Below are 22,584 nucleotides of genomic sequence, written 5' to 3' on the forward strand. Positions count from 1 at the left end.
ACTCCTGACCTCATGATCTGCCTGCCTCAGCCTCCCAAAGTGCTGGGATTACAGGCATGTGCCACTATGCCCAGCCTATGCAAATAAGTTTTAAATCTGCCTGTGTTCTCAAGGCTGTAATCCCAGCACTTTGGGAGACCAAGGTGGGTGGATCATGAGGTCAGGAGTTCGAGACCAGCCTGGCCAACATGGTGAAACCGTCTCTACTAAAAATACAAAAATTAGCCAGGCTTGGTGGCATGTGCCTGTACTCCCAGCTACTCGGGATGCTGAGGCAGGAGAATCACTTGAACTCAGGAGGTGGAAGCTGCAGGGAGCTGAGATCAGGCCACTGCACTCCAGCCTGGGCAACAGAGCGAGACTGTGTCTCAAAGAAGAAAAAAAATCTGCCCATGTTGTCCTGATGGCTCTCCCAAGCCTCAGTTGTGGGTCTCCAGTGGACTGCAGAGCAGTTACAACTGGACTTTCTACAGTTTCATAGTATGTTTCAAACCAGATCCCACTTTCCCATTTACTGCCCTCTCTTAAAATTTCTGTAAACCTGTCAGGGTCAAAATTTTTTAAGTTTTCTTTGATTATACTCCTCATCCTTCTCCATCTAACCAGCATCAAGCCCTGGGCAGGTTCAGTAAAGCTGGAGTGGAAAGATACTGTTTTCAGAGGTTTTCAGAGTTGAGGTTATAGAGGAGATGGGATTTGCAAGTGATGGTAGCAGCAGCTGATACATGGCATATACTCTGTGTCAGCATTGCCTGGCTCTTTTCCAAGTGGTTTTCATGTATTAAATCATCAGCTGGGTGCAGTGGCTCACGCCTGTAGTGTCAACACTCTGGGAGGCTGAGGTAAGAGAACTGCTTGAACTCAGGAGTTCCAGACCACCCTGGCAACACAGTGAGACCCAGTCTCTACAAAAAAAAAAATTAGCTGGGCGTGGTGGCACACATCTGTAGTTTCAGCTACTCAAGAAGCTGAGATGGGAGGACTGCTTGAGCCCAGGAGTTCAGAACTAGGCTAGGCAATATAATGAGACTCCGTCTATGAAAAGGAAAAAAAACCACAATCCAATACTTGGTGAGGAATGATGGCCTACAGTAAATGAGGTAGAGTTGCTGAAATGATGAGCAGAGAAAGGGTGTCAGCAGACTCAGTGTGTGTTAAAATGAATTTCTTACATGAGTCCTGAGAACCAAACACCTATGTTATCTCAGAGGGCCTAAATAGCTTCCCGTTCACTCAGACAATAAAGGATGAACTGAGGGCAACACCGGGATTGTTCAGTGACAGCTGCCTCAGCAGGGTTAACAGTAGGAGATTCTGCCACAGAACAGAGTTCCCTGTTGTTAATGGGATGACTGGTCAGCAGAGGCCAGGCAGTGGCACTGAGCTCTCACAGGTAAAGTGGACGCAATTACCATGATGGGCAACAAGGCCAGAGTGGCAACTAGGGTGATTTTTTTTTGAGATGGAGTTTCGCTTTGTCACCCAGGCTGGAGTGCGACGGCGCAGTCTCGGTTCACTGCAACCTCTGCCTCCTGGGTTCAAGCAATTCTCCTGCCTCAGCCTCCTGAGCAGCTGGGACTACAGGCGCATGCCACCACACCTGGCTAATTTTTGTATTTTTTTTTCTTTTTGAGACGGAGTCTTGCTCTGTCGTCCAGGCTGGAGTGCAGTGGCACAATCTCAGCTCACTGCAAGCTCCGCCTCCTGGGTTCATGCTATTCTCCTGCCTCAGCCTCCCAAGAAGATGGGACTACAGGCACCCGCCACCACGCCCGGCTGATTTTTTGTATTTTTAGTAGAGACAAGGTTTCACCATGTTGGCCAGGCTGGTCTTGAACTCCTGACTTCAGGTGATCCACCTGCCTCAGCCTCCCAAAGTGCTGGGATTACAGGTGTGAGCCACCACACCCGGCCTGTTATTATTTTTTGAGACGGAGTCTTGCTCTGTCACCCAGGCTGGAGTGCAGCGGTGCGATCTCGGCTTACTGCAAGCTCCACCTCGCAGGCTCATGCCATTCTCCTGCCTCAGCCTCCTGAGTAGCTGAGACTACAGGCACCCACCACCATGCCTGGCTAATTTTTCTTTTTTTTTTTTTGTATTTTTAGTAAAGACGGGGTTTCACTGAGCCAGGATGGTCTCGATCTCCTGACCTCGTCATCTGCCTGCCTTGGCCTCCCAAAGTGCTGGGATTAGAGGCGTAAGCCACCACACCCGGCCTTATTTTTGTTTAAATATGAATTTAAAAAAAACAATAGAGATGGGATCTCACTATGTTGCCCAGGCTGGTCTCGAACTCCCGGGCTCAAACAATCCTTCTGCATCAGCCTCCCAAAATGCTGGGATTACAGGCAGGAGCCACTCCTGGCCCACTAGGGTGTCTTGACCCACAGGAATCTGTGGCATTGACTAATAACCCTTGGTGTTCTTAGCAAAAACTTTCAGCCAACAGGGTGAGGCTTTGATTTGTATAAGCAAAAAAATCCCAAGAGTGGATGAGAAGGCTGGTACCAGCTGTTAACAATGGGAAATCGCAGTCCTTCCGCTACTTTCCAGATCTGAGCCAGTTCTGAGATTCGGAATCCATCAACTCAAGGGGAGTTTGGGTTTTTTTGAAGACCTTCCAACTGTACCACAAGTATATACAATAAATATTTCTCCAAAGGACCTGTGGCTGTTCACTAATGTATTAGGAAAACAGAATGCCCAAGCCTTTTGAGGCTTTTTGATATAGGATCTAAGATGACACAAATTTAAAACTTACCATTGCCCTCCAGACAGAGGTCAGCTGATAAATGGAGTCCTGGCCCAAATCCATTTCAGTGGGCCCAGTGGGGACAGACTCACCCTATGGCCATGTCCCTGAGAAAATAATTGGGATATGTTTAGCAGGGGGATAGATGCCCAGCACATTAGTTACTTAATCTGTAGCACAGGTAGGTCATAGGAAAAAGGGTCAAGTGGAAACTCCTGCACACCCTGCCCTTCCCCAGCCAATCAAAGTGGCAAGAAAGAAGTACCACACCCTGGCCAGGTGCGGTGGCTCACGCCTGTAATCCCAGCACTCAGAGGCTGAGGCAAGTGGATCAGCTGAGGTCGGGAGTTCGAGACCAGCCTGACCAACATGGAGAAACCCCGTCTCTACTAAAAATACAAAATTAGCTGGGCAGAAACCCCGTCTCTACTAAAAATACAAAATTAGCTGGGCATGGTGGCACATGCCTGTAATCCCAGCTACTAGGAAGGCTGAGGCAGGAGAATCGCTTGAACCCGGGAGGCAGAGGTTGCGGTGAGCCAAGATCACGCCATTGCACTCCAGCCTGGACAAGAGTGAAGCTCCATCTCAAAAAAAAAAAAAAAGAAACAATACCACACCCTGAATGGAACTGAAGTGATTATTACTGCCCTCAAAGATGCAAAAGACACTCCTTCTGTATGGCTTCTGTAAAAAACAGATGAGTTGTGGCTGTTAATGGTTGTCTGCCACAAACCCATCCACAACAGCTGTGCTGGGACAGTTCAACATGGCCCCTGGCTCTTGGTATGCAGTTATTATCTAGTGAAAGCATTCACTTTACTTTTTTTTTTTTGAGACGGAGTCTCGCTCTGTCACCCAGGCTGGAGTGCAGTGGCGCAATGTTGGCTCACTGTGACCTCTGCCTCCCGGGTTCAAGCGACTCTCCCACCTCAGCCTCCCAAGTAGCTTGGACTACAGGCACCTGCCATCATGCCCAGCTAATTGTATCTTTAGTGGAGACAGTGTTTTGCCATTTTGGCCAGGCTGGTCTCGAACTCCTGACCTCAGGTGATCCGACCGCCTCAGCCTTCCAAAGTGCTGGGATTACAGGCATGAGTCACTGTGCCTGACCCCAAATCCAAATTTTCTAAAAGCGAAATCAGCAGGAACAGTTTTCTCCATCTGTAAGTATTCAATAACCAACACATCATTTGTTATAACAGTCCTGAGGCATTACAAGATGTTATAAGTTTATTCTGAATCTCTTCAATTGTGTTCAATGTGGCTCAATTCTTTACAAATTAAAATTCTTGAATATATGTTAAAAATTAAAGTCTTAATGTTTCTTCCTTAACTAGACTGGATACACATCAGTTTAACTATGCAAAAGGTAATGCTGGCATGGTTTACTGGGACCCTAAGTGTGGGGAAGGGACTCTGGCTCCAGAGAACTGGCGAGCATGGAACCTCCTGCCACCTTCTGAGGACCTCCTGCCTGTCGTGTTGCTGTGGAGCTCTCACTCCTCAGGCATCCCGATGTTGAGTGACACAAACTCTATCACCGGAATCAATGCTGCTGCAACGACAAGACTTCTTCCTGGTGTTCAGATGCTAAAGTTTAAAACAACCACGACAACACGAGCGCACGTGGCAGTTACAGCGCTTCTCCCTCTCCAGTGTGGACTCGCTGATGTTTGGAAAGATTGGACTTGCTACAGAAGGTCTTTCCACAGTGATGACACCAGTAGGGCTTTTCCCCAGTGTGGATTCTGTGGTGTTTATTGAAGTTGGAGCTGTGGTTGAAGGCTTTCCCACACTCCTTACACTTATATGGCTTCTCTCCAGTGTGGAGTCTCTGGTGGGAGCTGAGGCCTGCGTGCTGACTGAAGCTCTTCCCACATTCGTTACACTGATAAGGCTTCTCCCCAGTGTGGATCCGATAGTGACGAATGAGGCTGCCTTTCCCACTGAAAGCCTTGCCACAATCTTTGCACTGATACGGCGCCTCCTCGGTGTGCATTCTCTGATGTTTAAGAAGGTCTGAGCTCTGCCCAAATGCTTTTCCACACTTACAGTCGTAGGGCCGGTCCACCAAGTGTGTTCTGTAGTGGAGGGTGAGGTTTGAGCTGTGGCTGAAAGCTTTCCCACACTTGGTGCACACGTAAGGTTTCTCCCCAGTGTGTGTTCTCCGGTGTTTGGTGAGATTTGAGCTATTACTAAAGGCTTTGCCACACTCAGCACATATATAACGTCTCTCTCCTGGGGTAGGTTTAGTAGGAACTGATTCTCTACCTTTCTTGGAGCCTGACTCTTGAAGAGGGGGTTTTGCTCCTTTTTCATTTTCAAGTTTTACGCACTGCCTCTCTAACCTGGCCTCAGGTTTATTGGCGATAATCACAGAAATTATATCCCCTTTGAGCCCATCTGCTTCAGAACCTTTCTGCTCATCTGCTGATTCCTCATGCTGGGTACTCCATCTGCAATCTGAAACAATAAGCAGATTAAGGATACTTCAGTTGTTTCTTGTTCTGAGGAAGAAACTGTTTACCAGAGAAATAGAACCATCAGGTGAGACTGACAGATACTGAAGGGTGACTAAATAGAGCTCATGATAGCGCACAGATACAAGTAAATCAGCATCCAATCTAGTTTACAACGCTGCACTTCTTTGAGACGGAGTCTCGCTGTCAGCAGGCCGGAATGCAGGCGACCTCGGCTCACTGCAACCTCCAACTCCCTGATTCAAGCGATTCTCCTGCCTCAGCCTCCAGAGTAGCTGGAATTACAGGCACATGCCACCACACCCACTATTTTTTGTATTTTTTTTTTAGTATAGATGGGGTTTCGACATGTTGGCCAGGATGGTCTTGATCTCCTGACCTTGTGATCCGCCCACCTCAGCCTCCCAAAGTGCTGGGATTACAGGCGTCAGCCACCAGGCCCGGCCTCCATACCACACTTTCACACAAGCCCCCACCCGAAGCATTAGGATGTAAAGAGAACATGGCTTTTTCTGCCAGAAAAACAACTTCACATACAGAAGGCAAAATGTAGGACATAGGAGAGGGGTAGCCGGGCACAGGAGCTTACGCCTGTAATCCCAGCACTTTGGGAGCTGAGGTGGGAAGATGGCTTGAATCTGGGAGTTCAAGACCAGCTGGGGCAACATAAGGAGACCCTATTTCCACAAAAAGTAAAAATAAAAAAATTAGGCAGGCATGGTGTGCCCCTGTGGTTCCAGCTACTTGGGATACTAAGGTGAGAAGATCACTTAAGCCTGGAAAGTCAAGGTTGCAGTGGGTCAAGGCGGCAGTGAGCCATGATTGTGCCAGCCTGGGCAACAGAGTGAGACCCTATCTTTTAAAAAATATTTATTTTATTTATTTATTTCTGTTGCCCAGGCTGGAGTGCAGTGGTGTTATGTTGGCTCACCGCAGCCTCCATGCCTGGGTTCAAGTGATTCTCCTGACTCAGCCTCCTGAATAGCTGGGACCAGAAGCACCTAGCACCAAAAATTAGCACAGCTAATTTTTGTATTTTTAACAGAGATGGGGTTCACCATGTTGGCCAGGCTGGTGTCAAACTCCTGACATCAGGTGATCCACCTGCTGGATTACAGACGTGAGCCACCGCGCCCAGCTTTTTTTTTTGTTTTTTTTTTGAGACGGAGTTTTGCTCCTGTTGTCCAGGCTGAGTGCAATGGTGCAATCTTGGCTCACCACAACCTCCACCTCCCAGGTTCAAGTGACTCTCCTGCCTCAGCCTCCTGAGTAGCTGGGAGTATAGGCATGTGCCACCATGCCTGGCTTATTTTGTATTTTTAGTAGAGACAGGGTTTCTCCATGTTCTAGACCATAGTCAGGCTGGTCTAGAACTCCTGACCTCAGGTGATCCACCCGCCTCGGCCTCCCAAAGTGCTGGAATTACAGGCATGAGCCACCACGCCCGGCCTTTTTTAATTAAAAAAAAAAAAAAAAAAAAGAACAGCTGAGCCTCACGCAGATAAAAACAAGGGAGAATGATTGCTGCAGGGCCAGAGTTAAGGAAAATGACAAGGACAATTAAGGAAGAGGCTGAGTGGCAAACTCACAAAAACCCATGTTCCCACAGCAATTGAACATAAAAGCAATCAGGACATTCTGACCATTTACAATCATTCCAGCCCCAGATCCGTATCAATCGGAACGAAAGTGCGTGATCTCCAGGAGGGCTTAACCTCATCATTTCACTCACACTGGCTACGTCTTGTAATTTAGTTATAAAGTGACACTCACTGTTGAAACCAGATGGAACCAGTTTATCTTTTTAGAACGCCTCACCAGGCAGTCACACCTCTTCAAAGTCCACCTGGTCATCCACATCAGGGAAAAGGGGAGTAAGAGAAATTCCCTCTGAAAAATGGGCCCCCTTTGAGAACTGTTAGTCCTCTGAGGGTACGGAAGCCTGTCAGCAAGCTACCTTCCTCCAAAGCCCTTTCCCCTTCCCTAGGAACTGCCCTGACAGCTTCTCTCTCTCTGCCCAGCTGTCTGTCTCCTTCCTTTGCTGACAGTGACTATCAGCTGCTTCCAGGCTCACTCTCTCCTCCCCATCTGCTGGGGGTCAGAGCTTCAGCAGCTAAAGTCCTTTTCACTCTCCATAATTAGCAATCGCTTGCCTACACGCAGACTTCTCTTCGAGTCACTGCACAGCCATGGACTACATGTGTGGGAAAGAAGTAACTTCATAAAACTTTATTTTTGTTTTGTTTTGAGACAGGGTCTGGCTCTGTTGCCCAGGTGGGAGTACAGTGGCATGATCTTAGCTCACTGCAACCTCCACCTCCCAGGCTCAAATGATCCTCCTGCCTCAGCCTCCCACGTAGCTGGGACCCCAGGCACTAGTCACCACACCTGGCTAATTTTTGTATTTTTTGTACAGATGGGGTTTTACCATGTTGCTCAGGCTGGCATCGAACTCCTGGCCTCAAGTGATCCATCTGCCTTGGCCTCCCAAAGTGCAGGGATTACAGGTGTGAGCCACCATGCCCAGCCAAAAGTTAACATTTTAAAAAACAGCTGAATGAGGCAAAAATTAAAAAAGAATTTACCAGGACTATTTATGTCATTGTCTTCCAGGCTGCACTGTTACTGCTGGGTAGTTTGCAATTAGTCTAATCAGCATTCCTTTGAGGTGGTAATCTGTCTTTTATGTCTTGGTTACTTTTGAGACGGGGTCTCACTCTGTCGTCCAGGCTGGAGTGCAGTGGCGCAATCTTGGGTCACTGCCTCCACCACAACCTCCACCTCCTGGGTTCAGGTGATTTTCCTGCCTCAGCCTCCCAAGTAGCTGGGACTACAGGCGTGCGCCAACACGCTCAACTAATTTTTGTATTTTTAGTAGGGATGTTTTTTCTTTTTCTTTTTGATGGAGTCTTACTCTGTCGCACCAGGCCAGAGTGCAGTGACGCGATCTTGACTTACTGCAACCTCCGCCTCCCAGGTTCAAGCAATTCCCCCCGCCTCAGCCTCCGGAGTAGCTGGGACTACAGGCGCATGCCACCATGCCCAGCTGATATGGGGTTTCTCTATGTTGGCCAGGCTGGTCTCGAACTCCTGACCTCAGGTGATCCTCCTGCATCAGTCTCCGAAAGTGTTGGGATTACAGGTGTGAGCCACCATGTCCAGCCAGTCTGGGTTATTGTTTTTTTTTTTTTTTTTTGAGATGGAACCTCGCTCTGTCACCAGGCTGGAGTGCAATGGCGCGATCTCGGCTCACTGCAACCTCCACCTCCTGGTTTCAAGTGATTCTCCTGCCTCAGCCTCCCGAGTAGCTGGGACTACAGGTGCATGCCACCATGACCAGCTAATTTTTGTATTTTTAGTAGAGACGGGGTTTCACCATGTTGGCCAGGATGATCTTGATCTCCTGACCTCGTGATCCGCCCACCTCGGCCTCCCAAAGTGTTGGGATTACAGGCGTGAGCCACTGCGCCCAGCCTACTTTTAAGACATTCTATAAATTTAGACATTCTGCAGTTTTACTCATTATCTATATTTTATTTATCTTACTTGGGATTGTTTCCTGAATCTTAGGATTTATATATTTCATCACTCTGGACAACTTAGCATTTTCTCTTGGTCACTAGTCTCTCTCCCTGACTCTTTTTTTTTTTTTGAGATAGGGTCTAGCTCTGTTGCCCAGGCTGGAATGCAGTGGCATGATCTCCGCTCACTGCAACCTCTGCCTCCCAGGTTTAAGTGATTCTCATGTCTCAGCCTCCTGAATAGCTGGGATTCCAGGCAAGTGCCACCATGCCCAGTCAATTTTTTTATTTTTAGTAGAGGCAGGGTTTCACTATGTTGGCCAGTCTGGTCTTGAACTCCTGGCCCCAAGAGATCTGCCAGCCTAGGCCTTCCAAAGTGCTGGGATGACTGGTGTGAGCCACCATGTCTGTCCTCTCCAACTCTGTCCTCCTCCTCTGGAACAGCTATTAAACATACGCTGGACATCCTCATCTGATCCCATACTGATGTCCAATGCCTGCCACCTTCATCTTTCTAAGCAGTATTTCAGATGACTATCCTCACATCTACCTCTGTTTGCTAATCATGTCCTTGATTATTTAAAACAGCCACTGCATTCTTAATTTCAATGACTACAGTTTTCACTTTTAGAAATTCTATTTTGTTTTTATCAAAGGTGCCTGTTTGTGTTTTTATTAACAATTTCTTGGTTGGGCGCAGTAGCTCATGCCTGTAATCCCAGCACTTTGGGAGACCGAGAAGGGCGGATCATGAGGTCAGGAGTTCGAGACCAGTCTGGCCAATGTGAAACCCATCTCTACTAAAAATACAAAAATTCGCTAAGCATGGTGGCGGGCGCCTGTAATCCCAGCTACTCAGGAGGCTGAGCCAGGAGAATCACTTGAAACCAGAAGGTGGAGGTTGCAGTGGGCCAAGATGGCACCACCGTATTCCAGCCTGGGCAACAAGAGCGAAACTCTGTTTAAAAAAAAAAAAAAAAGACTGGGCGCGGTGGCTCAAGCCTGTAATCCCAGAACTTTGGGAGGCCGAGACAGGTGGATCACAAGGTCAGGAGATCGAGACCATACTGGCTAACATGGTGAAACCCCGCCTCTACTAAAAAATACAAAAAACTAGCCGGGCGAGGTGGCAGGGGCCTGTAGTCCCAGCTACTTGGGAGGCTGAGGCAGAAGAATGGCGTGAACCTGGGCAGCGGAGCTTGCAGTGAGCTGAGATCCGGCCACTGCACTCCAGCCTGGGCAACAGAGCGAGACTCCGTCTCAAAAAAAAAAAAAAAAAGAGCTGGGCGCGTGGTGGTACGTGCCTGTAGTTCCAGCTACTCGGGAGGCTGAGGCAGGAGAATCTCTTGAACCTGGGAGGCAGAGGTTGCACTGAGCTGAGATTGCATCACTGCACTCCAGCCTGGAGACAGAGGCAGACTCCATCTCAAAAAAAAAAATAAAGACTTTATGCTTTCTAAAGCTTTCAGAGTCAACTTCCCTTTCCTTAGGAGGGCCCAGCAGCTTTGTCTTCTGTCCCATCTGGGTACTAAAACCCAAGCCTGTTCCTGGCTCTGATAATCCTTCCACTCCACCCACTTCTTTGTGTAATACTGCCAAGGGGCTACACCAAGAGATATGGAAAATAAAACTGACCAGATAGGTCTCTGGCTATTTTTTTTTTTTTTTTTTTTTTTTTTTTTTTTTTTTTTTTTTTTTTTTGAGACAGAGTCTGGCTCTGTCACCCAGGCTGGAGTGCAGTGGCCGGATCTCAGCTCACTGCAAGCTCCGCCTCCCGGGTTCCCGCCATTCTCCTGCCTCAGCCTCCCGAGTAGCTGGGACTACAGGCGCCCGTCACCTCGCCCGGCTAGTTTTTTGTATTTTTAGTAGAGACGGGGTTTCACCGTGTTAGCCAGGATGGTCTCGATCTCCTGACCTCGTGATCCGCCCGTCTCGGCCTCCCAAAGTGCTGGGATTACAGGCTTGAGCCACCGCGCCCGGCGTCTCTGGCTATTTTTATCTCTAATTACTGTGGCAACTCTGGGGAGACCCCAATTGCCTGGAGAGGTCTACTGTGTTCACCATAAACTGTGAAGAATTTAGTTAAGAGTTTAATTTTTTACTTTTCCTAGAAAATGTGATTTTTAACTCAGCTCAAAACTCTATTTCCACGAGGGAGTTTCACGTTTCAGACACAGCAAGCACGGAGGGAGATTTCTGAGGGCCATGGACTCTTGTCATGAAATCACACCACACACATAAATAGTGGCCTACACCACCAACACATAAGCAAAGTCCTGGTTTGAAACTATTAGGATTTGGAATAACATGCCATATTTTTGCAAACATATAATTAAACATTAACTCTGTTTCAAAAATTTAGTTCTAATCCTTCAGGTAAATGAAGGTACTTAAGAGTAGAAACCATAAAATAACAAAATAACATAGGGCCAGCCTGGGCAACATAGTGAGACCCTGTCTCTACAAAAAAAAAATATAAAGTTAGCCAGACACGGTGGTCCCAGCTACTTGGGAGGCTGAGGCGGGAGGATCACTTGAGCCCCAGAGATTGAGGCTGCCGTCCAGCCTGGGTGACAGATGGAATCCCTGTCTCAGAAAAACACACAAAAACACCCCGACAGGGGATGACCATTTATGGCCTGAGATTATTCTATAAACCATAATATATGGAGATTTGAGCTCAGGAGTAGTCACCTAATATATCTGTGACGTGTGAAAAACGCCCCATCTCTTTCCATAGCTTCAGAAAGGAAGCTGCCAATTATTTTCCATTTGCCCTTCCCAGATCCATTCTCTGCCCCTGCCTGTGCCCCAGTAAGCTGACCCTAAGGGCCACACTGTCTTGTCTTTCCTGCCCTCTGGCTGCCAACTGGGTTTGCCATTGGGGAACAAAAGCAGGAGATTTAAGGGCAGGAGGAGGGTGCAGTTGGGGTATTTATTCCGTTTTCTCCTCACCCCACGGCAGGGCCTGCAGCTACAACTTCTATCGAGTGACCCCCTCCTCCAAGACTATAGGTCTTACCTGGTTCTGGTAACAGGGCCCCGCCTCTGCCCGTCCCTTTAGGCTCACAGGGAGTAACAGCTTTTCACTGTTGTCGGGTGCAACACTATTCCTTACTGGTTCATTCGAACTGTCTACACCTCTGTTAACAGTTTCTTTATTAAACTCACTTCAATCAACCCTTTAAAAAAAAATTATTTGTAATACCGAAACTTCAAAGAGAAACTGATCCTTTAAGAGTGACCTATCCCCATGCTAGGGCCCAGGCGAAGACAGGCTTACTTGGGGGAGGAAAGGGGACTATGTCCACCCAGTCAGCCCAACCAATCAAGTCAATCTATGAAATCACTTCACAACAAAGAATTACAAATTATTCTGCTTCTCCAACCACACAGGCCCGGGGCACTGAACAGGAGTCTAACGGCTGGTCCTCACCTCGGGTCTTTCTCGGATCTTGAGTGAACTCCTGCTCCTCACCAGTCTCTTGGATGTATAGGGGCCCCCAAGACTCGTATTTGTGACTGGTCTCCAAGGGCTGTGGCTGCACGCTGCTCGGGGATTCCTTTGCGGTTCCCGAGGAGGATATCTTCTCCCATACCGGCTTCTGTTCATTTGGAGGAGTTGAGACCTAAAGACAATTAGGAATGGCTGGGTTTGTGCATGGCTCACTTTAAGAACAAGAATGAAAATCCCAGGAGAGCTATACAGAACCTCTAGGAAAGAGAAAAGGAAAACACCCATCCTATTCCATTCCCAAGGCTAAAAGTTAGTTTTGGATGACAGAGAAATACAGGAGGAAACAAGGTCTAATTCAGTAGAAATTTCCATTCAGCGAAGCTTACTGTATGGACAAACCCTTGTTCCTGCCTAGAATGTTTGGCTCCCAATCTCCTAGAATAACAAAGGTCTTCCCGCCTACCTGGTGTCCTGGCTCATCCAGTTCCCGCTCCAGATCTTCAAGGAGAGTGACAGCCTCTTCAGCGCTCTCCGGGCAGTGTTCCTGCACCCACGCCTGGAGCTCCTGGGGCAGGATGGTCAGGAACTGCTCCAGCACCAGTAGCTCCAGAATCTGCTCCTTGGTGTGGATCTCGGGCCTCAGCCACTCACAGCAGAGCACCCGGAGCTGGCTCAGGGCCTCTCGGGGCCCGGGGGTGTCATGGTACCCAAACTGCCTGAAACGCTGGCGGAACATCTCCAGGCTAGGAAGGCACTTGCCTTTCTCTTCTTTCTCCTCGACTTTTACCATCAGAGGCCCCACCTGCTCCTGTGGAGGCCTAGGGCCCAGAACTGGGGCCATGCCTAGTACCTTGGTCATCATATAAACTCCAGAAACAGCCTCACTAAAGATGGGACTCTGTGGGGCAGGAATATTGGTTCCTTTGGGTTTCCAGTTCTTTAGGGTCACACGTTAAACCTAAGAAAATATAGTTACCATAAAATAATCAAACTGAAGTGTTTTTGGGTCTTTACAGCCATACCTTTAGCACAATAAATTGTGGAAATTATGTCCACCATAAAACTACCATATAAAAACAACTGCTCAAAATCTTTCTGGAATGAGCTGGGTACAGTGGCTCATGCCTATAATTCTAGCACTCTGGGAGGCCGAGGCAGGTGGATCACCTGAGGTCAGGTGTTTGAGACCAGCCTGGCCAACATGGTGAAACCCTGTCTCTACTAAAAATACAAAATTAGCCAGGCGTGGTGGTGGACGCCTGTAATCCCAGCTACTTGGGAGGCTGAGACAGGAGAATTGCTTGAACCCTGGAGGCGGAGTTTGCAGTGAGCAGAGATCGTGCCACTGCATTCCAGCCTGGGCAACGGAGTGAGATTCCATCTCTAAAAAAAAAAGTCTTTCTGCAATCGGTTCAGGATATCCTACTTTGATTTCAGTGGTCTCCACTCTCCTAAAAAGTGCAATGTGGCACAATTTTAAAATTAACTTTGCTCCAAAACTAGTTCAGAATTTCACCATTATAGATATTATAGTTTCTGGGATTTTATCAAGCTATCTACTGGCTAGATGCCATCTGTTTAAACCTAAGACATTCAGCTTGAGCAATGAAAATTCACTAGTCAAGGCCACGCACGGTGGCTCACCCCTGTAATCCCAGCACTTCGGGAGGCCGAGGCAGGGGGATCATGAAGTCAAGAGATCAACACCATCCAGGCTAACATGGTGAAACCCCATCTCTACTAAAAATACAAAAAATTAGCCAGGCGTCGTGGTGGGTGCCTGTAATCCCAGCTACTCGGGAGGCTGAGGCAAGAGAATGCGTGAACCCTGGAAGCGGAGCTTGCAGTGAGCGGAGATTGTGCCACTGCACTCTAGCCTGGGCAACAAGAGTGAAACTCCGTCTCAAAAAAAAAAAAGGAAAACTCACTAGTCAAATGACTGGGCCTGTCAGTATGACCTGGGTCATGCTCAAAGGGTGTAATTAACTAGTACATTAAAAATAACTGAGGTCGGGCGCAGTGGCTCATGCCTGTAATCTCAGCACTCTGGGAGTCCGAGGCGGGCCTGGACTCGAGACCACCCTGGCCAACATGGTGAAATCCTGTCTCTACTAAATACAAAAATTGGCCAGGCATGGTGGCACACACCTGTAATCCCAGCTATTTGGGAGGATGAGGTATGAGAATTGCTTGAACATGAGAGGCAGAGGTTGCAATGAGCCGAGATCTTGCCACTGCACTCCAGCCTGGGTGACAGAGCAAGACTCTGTCTCAAAAAATAAAAACAAAACAAACCGAGTGCCAGGTGCAGTGGCTCACATCTGTAATCCCAGAACTTTGAGAGGCTGAGGCAGGTGGATCACTTGAGGTCAGGAGTTTGAGACCAGCCTGGCCATGGTGAAACCCCGTCTCCACAAAAAATACAAAGATTAGCCAGGTGTGGTGGCACGAACCTGTGGTCCCAGCTACTCAGGAGGCTGAGGTGGGAGGATCACTTAAGCTCAGGAGGTTGAGGCTGCAGTGACCTGCAGCTGTGATTGCACTATTGAACTCCAGCCTGGGTGACAGAGCAAGACCCTGCCTCAAAAAACAAAAACAAAATCAAAATCAAAGAACAAAAAAACAAAACAAACAAACCACCCCAAAACAACCAATTATGCTAATTTCAAACACATGACAATCTCCATGGATCTGGCTTGACAGCACTTTAAAAATATTAAAAGTCGGCTGAGGCCAGGCGCGGTGGCTCACGCCTGTAATGCCAGCACTTTGGGAGGCCAAGGCGGGCGGATCACGAAGTCAGGAGATCGAGACCATCCTGGCGAACACGGCGAAACTCTGTCTCTACTGAAAATACAAAAAAATTAGCCGGGTGTGGTGGCGGGCGCCTGTAGTCCCAGCTTCTAGGGAGGCTGAGGCAGGAGAATGGCATTAACCCGGGTGGCAGCGGAGCTTGCAGTGAGCGGAGATCGCGCCACTGCACTCCAGCCTGGGTGACAGAGCGAGACTCCGTCTCAAAAAAAAAAAAAAAGCCCAGCACGGTGGCTCACGCCTATAATCCCAGCACTCTGGGAGGCTGAGGCAGGCGGATCACGAGGTCAGGAGATCGAGACCATCCTGGCTAACACAGATGTGTTAACTTTAGTGCTAACATTCTGTAAACACGGTTCATATTTATGAAATTAAGGCTTTGATTAGTCTTTAAAAAATTAAAATAAATTTTGTTGGTGGAGTATTTAGCAGTGGAATTAAGACATCAGGAAGCAACCCAAAGCATGAAAAGGGAAACTGTGAGGCACGGAAAAAAATGCATCAGAATTATTTCCCAAAATGTGTTCAAAAGCACTATAACTAAGGCCGGGCGTGGTGACTCACGCCTGTAATCCCAGCACTTTGGGAGGCCGAGGCGGGTGGATCACCTGAAGTCAGGAGTTCAAGACCAACCTGACCAACATAGTGAAACCCCATCTCTACTAAAAATACAAAAATTAGCTGGGCGCAGTGGCGGGCGCCTGTGATCCCAGCTACTCGGGAGGCTGAGACATGAGAATAGTGTGAACCCCGGAGGCAGAGGTTGCAGTGAGCTGAGATGGCGCCACTGCACTCCAGCCTGGGCAACAGAGTGAGACTCCGTCTCAAAAACAAAACAAAACAAAACAAAAAACAACAACAAAAGTATTATAACCAATAACTTGAATAAAGGATTCTTTGGTCAAATAAGTCTGTATGTAGCCAGCATATACCACTGGAGTGCCCAAATTTAGAAATACTTAAAAATTGAGCCATGGGAGGTGCAACGCCATCTCACCTCCTAAAACAAAGGCCCGAGCACCAAAGGCTAAAATAAACAAGAAATAATGAGGTAGCTGCGCTGGAGAGCATTCTTTAGAATATTTAAAAGGAGTGGCCAGGTGTGGTGGCTAACGGCCTTAATCCCAGCACTTCCAGAGACCAAGGCAAGCAGATCACTTGAGGCCAGGAGTTGAGACTAGCCTGGCCAACATGGTGAACTGGGGCCATGCATAGTATCTTGGTCATCATATAAACTCCAGAAACAGCCTTACTAAAGATGGGACTCTGTGGGGTAGGAATATTGGTTCCTTTCGGTTTCTGGTTCTTTAGGGCCACATGTTAAACCTAAGAAAATATAGTTACCGGGCCGGGCGCGGTGGCTCATGCCTGTAATCCCAGCACTTTGGGAGGCCGAGGCAGGCGGATCACCTGAGGTCGGGAGTTCAAGACCAGCCTGACCAACATGGAGAAACCCCGTCTCTCCTAAAAATACAAAATTAGCCAGGCATGGTGGTTCATGCCTGTAATCTCAGCTAACTGGCAGGCTGACGCAGGAGATTCGCTTGAACCTGGGAGGCGGAGGTTGCTGTGAGCCGAGATCGCATCATTGCATTCCAGCCTGGGCAACAAGAGTGAAACTCCGTCTCAAAAAAAAGAAAAAAAGAAGAAAATACAGTTACCATAAAATTACAAGTTACTGTCTCTACTAAAAATACAAAAATTAGTTGGGAGTGGTGGTGGGCACCTGTAATCCCAGCTACTTGGGAGGCTGAGGCAGGGAATCACTTGAACCTGGGAGGTGGAGGTTGTAGTGAGCCAAGATCGTGTCACTACACTCCAAACTGGGCAACAGAGGAGATCTCCTCAGTGGTAGATTAACTTTACATAACTGTTAGAAAATTTCATACTCTATCCAGAGGAGGGCACCCTAAGACCAGGAAAGAAACCGGTGTTTGGGCTGTTCAGCTTCTGTGATCTGGCCTGTGAAACATGGCAAGTCAGCAGGGAGTCATGCAGCACCTGCTGGCATCACACAGGGAGCGTCATGTGGTAACGTAGCATTCACGTGGGATACACTCTGAAAACTCAGTGAATCCAAATTCACAGATGCCACTGGATCACACGACTGCCTCTGCAAATTACAGAAAAAAAAGTTTCCTTGGACATTGCTGCTGGGCAGTTGGCTGGGTAAGCTCATTAGCTAAGCGATCTATTCTAGACTCATCAATTTTGTGGTTTTATTTTATTTTTTGAGATGCAGTCTTGCTCCGTCACCCAGGCTGGAGTGCAGTGGCATGATCTCAGCTCACTGCAACCTCTGCCTCCCGAGTTCAAGCGATTCTCATGCCTCAGCCTGCTGAGTAACTGGGATTACAGGTGCGTGCCACCACGCCTGGCTAATTTTTGTATTTTTAGTAGAGATGGGGTTTCACCATGTTCACCAGGCTGGTCTTGAACTCCTGACCTCAAGTGATCTGCCCACCTCAGTCTCCCAAAGTGCTGGGATTACACGTGTGAGCTACCACACCCAGTGGCACATCAGTTTTGCGGTGCACACAACTCAAATGCACAACGCATAAAGACTACAAATGGTAGAGGGCCAGGTGCCCTTCCTCCTTCCTGCACTCTCTCCTTGGTGATTTCACTAGTTGCATGGTTGTAATTACCAACTATATACTCACAATTGCCCAAACTGTACCTCCAACTTAGATATCCCTTCTGACCTCCAGACTCATACAACCAACTATCCACTTGCCATTACTACCTGGATGTCCAGTAAGACATCTCAAGCTTAACATGTCCAAAACCGAATTCCCATCTCTCCCTCAAAAGCTGCTCATCTCAGATAATGGCAACTCTCATTGTTCTTTTTACTCAGACCGAAAAACCTGGGGTCATCCCTTGACTCCTCTTTCACATTTTTTAAAAATTTAAAATATTTCTTTTTTAGAGACAGTGTCTTGGTCTGTTGCCTAGACTGGAGTGCAGTGGTGCAAACACAGCTCATGGACGCCTCGAACTCCTGGTCTCAAGCCATCTTCCTGCCTTGGTCTCCCAAAGTTCTGGGTTTACAGGTGTGAACCACTTCACTGGGTCTTTATTTTATTGTTTTTAAATTACAGAGGCAGGGTCTTGCTTTGTTGCCCAGGTTGGAGTGTAGTGGTGCCATGATAGCTCACTGCAGCCTTGAACACCTGGCCTCAAGCAATCCTCTTGCCTCAGCCTCCGAAGTAGCCAGGACTACAGGTGTGTGTCACCACATCCGGCTAATTAAAAATATTTATTTATTTATTTGTAGAAACGAAGTCTTGCTTTGTTGCCCAAGCTGAGGTATAACTTGAGCTCAAGAGTTCGGGGCTGCAGGGTTGTGACACTGTGCTCCAGCCTGGGTGACAAAGGAATACCTTGTCTCTTAAAAAATAAAGCATGAGGCTAGAAATCAGATGCTTCATTACTAACTCACATTGTCTACAATCACAGTGACTTTTTTTTTTTTTTTTGAGACTGAGTCTGGCTCTGTCGCCCAGGCTGGAGTGCAGTGGCCGGATCTCAGCTCGCTGCAAGCTCCGCCTCCCGGGTTTACGCCATTCTCCTGCCTCAGCCTCCCGAGTAGCTGGGACCACAGGCGCCCGCCACTTCGCCCGGCTAGTTTTTTGTATTTTTTAGTAGAGACGGGGTTTCACCGTGTTAGCCAGGATGGTCTCGATCTCCTGACCTCGTGATCCACCCGTCTCGGCCTCCCAAAGTGCTGGGATTACAGGCTTGAGCCACCGCGCCCGGCCCACAGTGACTTTTTAAAAGCTATCTAGACTGTTTATCTCAAGAAGCCCATCAAGCAAAATTTCATGGTCTATCATAAACAGAAGGCCCTTGTTCTGTGTCCATTTTCCCTCCTCCTTTACGCCAATCTCCCAAAGCTTATATGCCCTTATGAAAGGGCCCCAAGTCCATTCTGTAACAAGATGAGGTGTTAAAAAAAAATCAAATTACCATAGATTCTAAAAGCAGAACAGCACTTACAACTTGTGCTAAAATGTTTCACACTCAGCCCGTACCTGAAAATCCCTAGGCGGCCGGGCACGGTGGCTCACGCCTGTAATCCCAGCACTTTGGGAGGCTGAGGCGGGTGGATCACGAGGTCAGGAGATCGAGACCATCCTGGCTAACATGGTGAAACCCCGTCTCTACTAAAAAATACAAAAAATTAGCCGGGCGTTGTGGCAGGGGCCTGTAGTCCCAGCTACTTCGGAGGCTGAGGGATGAGGGAGGAGAACGGCGTGAACCCGGGAGGCGGAGCTTGCAGTGAGCAGAGATGGCGCCACTGCACTCCAGCCTGGGAGACAGAGCGAGGCTCCATCTCAAAAAAACAAAACAAAACCAAAAACAAAGAAAATCCCTAGGCAGGCAAATTAGATAATTCTTGAGCCACAGAATTCCACTAATTGTTACAAGTTCTTCTTTTTTTTTTTTGAGACGGAGTTTCACTCTTGTTGCCCAGGCTGGAGTGCAATGGCGCGATCTCGGCTCACCGCAACCTCTGCCTCCCAGGTTCAAGCGATTCTCCTGCCTCAGCCTCCCTAATAGCTGGGATTGCAGGCATGTGCCACCACGCCCGGCTAATTTTGTATTTTTGGTAGACGGGGTTTCTCCATGTTGGTCAGGCTGGTCTCGAACTCCCGACCTCAGGTGATCCGCCTGCCTCAGCCTCCCAAAGTGCTGGGATTACAGGCATGAGTCACCGTGCCCGGCCACACGAGTTCTTCTTTAACCTGAATCATATTCTGCATCATTTCAAAAATCCTAGGTTGGTCCAAAACCAATACTCACTTTCTTCATAGCAGCCTTCCAATACTTGAAAACAATTGTCTTGCCTCTTAACTCTTTTCCTTGCCACAGCTCAACTGTTCCTTAGATTTCGTGGGTTTCCAAGTACCTCACCCACCAAATCAACTTTCCTTTTTTTTTGGGGGGGGGGGGAACCAAGTGTCGCTCTGTCGCCCAGGCCAGAGTGCAGTGGCATGATCTCCGCTCACTGCAACCTCCGCCTACTGGGTTCAAGCGATTCTCCTGCCTTAGCCTCCTGAGTAGCTGGAATTACAGGTGCGCGCCACCACACACAGCCAATTTTTGTATTTTTAGTGGGGACGGGGTTTGGCCAGGCTGGTCTCGAACTCCTGACCTCAAGTGATCCGCCAGCCTCGGCCTCCCAAAGTGCTGGGATTACAGGCGTGAGCCACCGCGCCCGGCCCAAATCAACTTTGACTCTTATTTATACATGGTTCTTCAAGAATGTTTTTCTAAATCTGAGCAGATCCGTATTCTGTGTGTGCGTTCTAGCCTGAACAAAGCCCGAGGGGACTATTTCTTCCCTTGGACTGGATTCTACCCAAGACTTCTAATGACGCTCGGCTTCCCACAGGTTTCCAACCCCTTGGGCGTATTCCCATCAATGAGCCTTGCGTTCCGACCTCCAGTTCACAGAAAGGGAAAAAAGGCAGCCACGGTCAGACTGACAGACTGCTTGGCTTGGGGAGCGCACAAAAAAACTATTCTGCAACGCGAAAGAACTTCCAGAACATCTGTTCTTCCAGCTTTCATTTGTTAAAGCCCCAAGTGGAAGAAAGGCTTTCCAGGGAGCCAGCGCCTCCACCAGCTGGGGCTGGGCGGGGACGGGGAGCTCCTCCCCACAGCTCTGCTAGGACCGGTCTAGGTGAGGTCCTCGGAAGCCACAGCTGCTAAATCCACTTCTCCCTCCCCAAACCACTCAGCCAACGCTCCCTTTCTTGTCCGCCTAGCTAACCCGCAACCAGCAGGCTCACCGAGAATCAGAGCCGCTCCGGACACCGGGAAACCGCACCGCACACCTCCGGACCGCGCAGCCGGAAGTGCGTCATAGCCCCGCCCCACGGGAAAGTCGTGGGGGGCCGTAGCGGTCCCTCTAGAAATTCGGGAGGTCCTCTCTGTGTCTCTGGCCCTGAGACATCAGGGAGGCGCTGAGTCGACCCCCAAAATGAAAAGCCACGGACTCTTTCTGTTTTTACCAAAGACGGTCAGACCAGATGAAGGCTTCGGCGGTTCTCCCACCCAACCCCGACTCCCCGGGGCAGGGAGGGCATGGGCTGAGGCAGCCACCTCAGTCACCCTCGTGGACTTCAGAGCCCAAGGTCCCTGAGTACCCTTGGGACAAGCACAGAGTTCCTTGTCCATCAACCTGGACCGAGGTCACTGGGTACCCTTGGGCCCAGCACCTCGGTCCAGGTTTATGGACATGGAACTCCGTGCTTGGCCCGTGAAGTCAGAGATTGAGTAATACTTCATTGATGAAAATAGTCAAACTGTAAAATATTTGAAGACATTTATTTTGAGCCAAATATGAGTGACCAATGGCCCGAGGCACAGTCTCAAGAGGTCCTAAGAACACGTGCCTATGATGGTCGGGCTACAGCTTGGGTTTATACAATTTAGGGAGACATAAGACACCGATCAATACATGTAAGATGAACATTGGTTCTGTGGGAAAGGCAGGACAATTCCAGGCGGGGATGTTCCAAGTCATAGGTGGACTCAATGATTTTCTAATTGGTAACTGGCTGAAAGTTATTGTCTAAAGACCTATAATCAATAGAAAGGAATGTCTGGGTTACCTAAGGCAGGGGTCCCCAATCCTTGGGGCACAGACAGGTACCAGTCCATGGCCTGTTAGGAACTGGGCCCTACTGCAGGAGATGAGCTGCAGGAGCGAAGCTTCACCTGTATCTACAGCCACTCCCCATTGCTCTAATTACCCCTGAGCTCCGCCTGCTGTCAGATCAGCCATAGCATTAGATTCTCACAGGAGCACAAACCCCTATTGCGGACAGTGCATGAGAGGAATCTAGGTTGTGCACTCTTTTTCTTTTTTCTTTTTTTTTTTTTTTTTGAGACGGAGTCTCACTCTGTCACCCAGGCTGGAGTGCAGTGGCTGGATCTTGGCTCACTGCAAGTTCTGCCTCCCAGGTTCACACCACTCTCCCCTCAGCCTCTGGAATAGCTGGGACTATAGGCGCCCGCCACTACACCCGGCTAATGTTTTTGGTATTTTTAGTAGAGACGGGGTTTCACCGTGTTAGCCAGGATGGTCTCTATCTCCTGACCTCGTGATCCGCCCGTCTTGGCCTCCCAAAGTGCTGGGATTACAGGCTTGAGCCACCGCACCCGGCCTGGTTGTGCACTCTTTATGAGAACCTAATACCTGATTATCTGTCGCTGTCTCACGTAATTCCTCAATGGGACCCTCTAATTACAGGAAAACAAACTCAGGGCTCCCACTAATTCTACATGATGATGAGTTGTATAATTATTTCACTATATATTACAATGTAATAATAGAAATAAAGTGCACAATAAATGTAATGCACTTGAATCATCCTGAAACCGTGAAACCATCCGTGGAAAAAATTGTCTTCCACAAAACTGGTTCCTGGTGTCAAAAAAGGTTGGGGACCACTGAACTAAGGGGTTGTGGAGACCAGGATTCTCATTATGCAGACGGAGCCTCCAGGCAGCAGGCTTCAAAGAGAACAGACTGCAAATATTTC

General features: G+C 48.5%; 1 protein-coding gene across 1 annotated transcript; it reads right to left on the reverse strand.

Moving 5' to 3' along the window:
• Positions 1-3,968: 3,968 nt before the first annotated feature.
• Positions 3,969-20,898, reverse strand: ZSCAN21 (zinc finger and SCAN domain containing 21). Its single transcript, XM_025378184.1, has 4 exons — positions 20,827-20,898; positions 12,678-13,172; positions 12,194-12,386; positions 3,969-5,219 (listed from the first exon to the last, which is right to left on the reverse strand). The coding sequence occupies exons 2-4, from the start codon at positions 13,074-13,076 to the stop codon at positions 4,390-4,392; spliced, it is 1,422 nt and encodes a 473-aa protein (XP_025233969.1). The 5' UTR covers positions 13,077-13,172; positions 20,827-20,898; the 3' UTR covers positions 3,969-4,389.
• Positions 20,899-22,584: the final 1,686 nt, after the last annotated feature.

This window comes from Theropithecus gelada, chromosome 3 (genome assembly GCF_003255815.1).
Source record: "Theropithecus gelada isolate Dixy chromosome 3, Tgel_1.0, whole genome shotgun sequence".
Classification (NCBI taxonomy): domain Eukaryota; kingdom Metazoa; phylum Chordata; class Mammalia; order Primates; family Cercopithecidae; genus Theropithecus; species Theropithecus gelada.

Excerpts from the sequence above, each read along its gene's own strand:
- ZSCAN21 (XM_025378184.1), bottom strand. The coding sequence starts at position 13,076 with ATGATGACCAAGGTACTAGGCATGGCCCCAGTTCTGGGCCCTAGGCCT. Across the intron at positions 12,387-12,677 it reads TGGATGAGCCAGGACACCAG|GTCTCAACTCCTCCAAATGA; the intron begins GTAGGCGGGAAG and ends AATTGTCTTTAG. Across the intron at positions 5,220-12,193 it reads AGATCCGAGAAAGACCCGAG|ATTGCAGATGGAGTACCCAG; the intron begins GTGAGGACCAGC and ends TTATTGTTTCAG.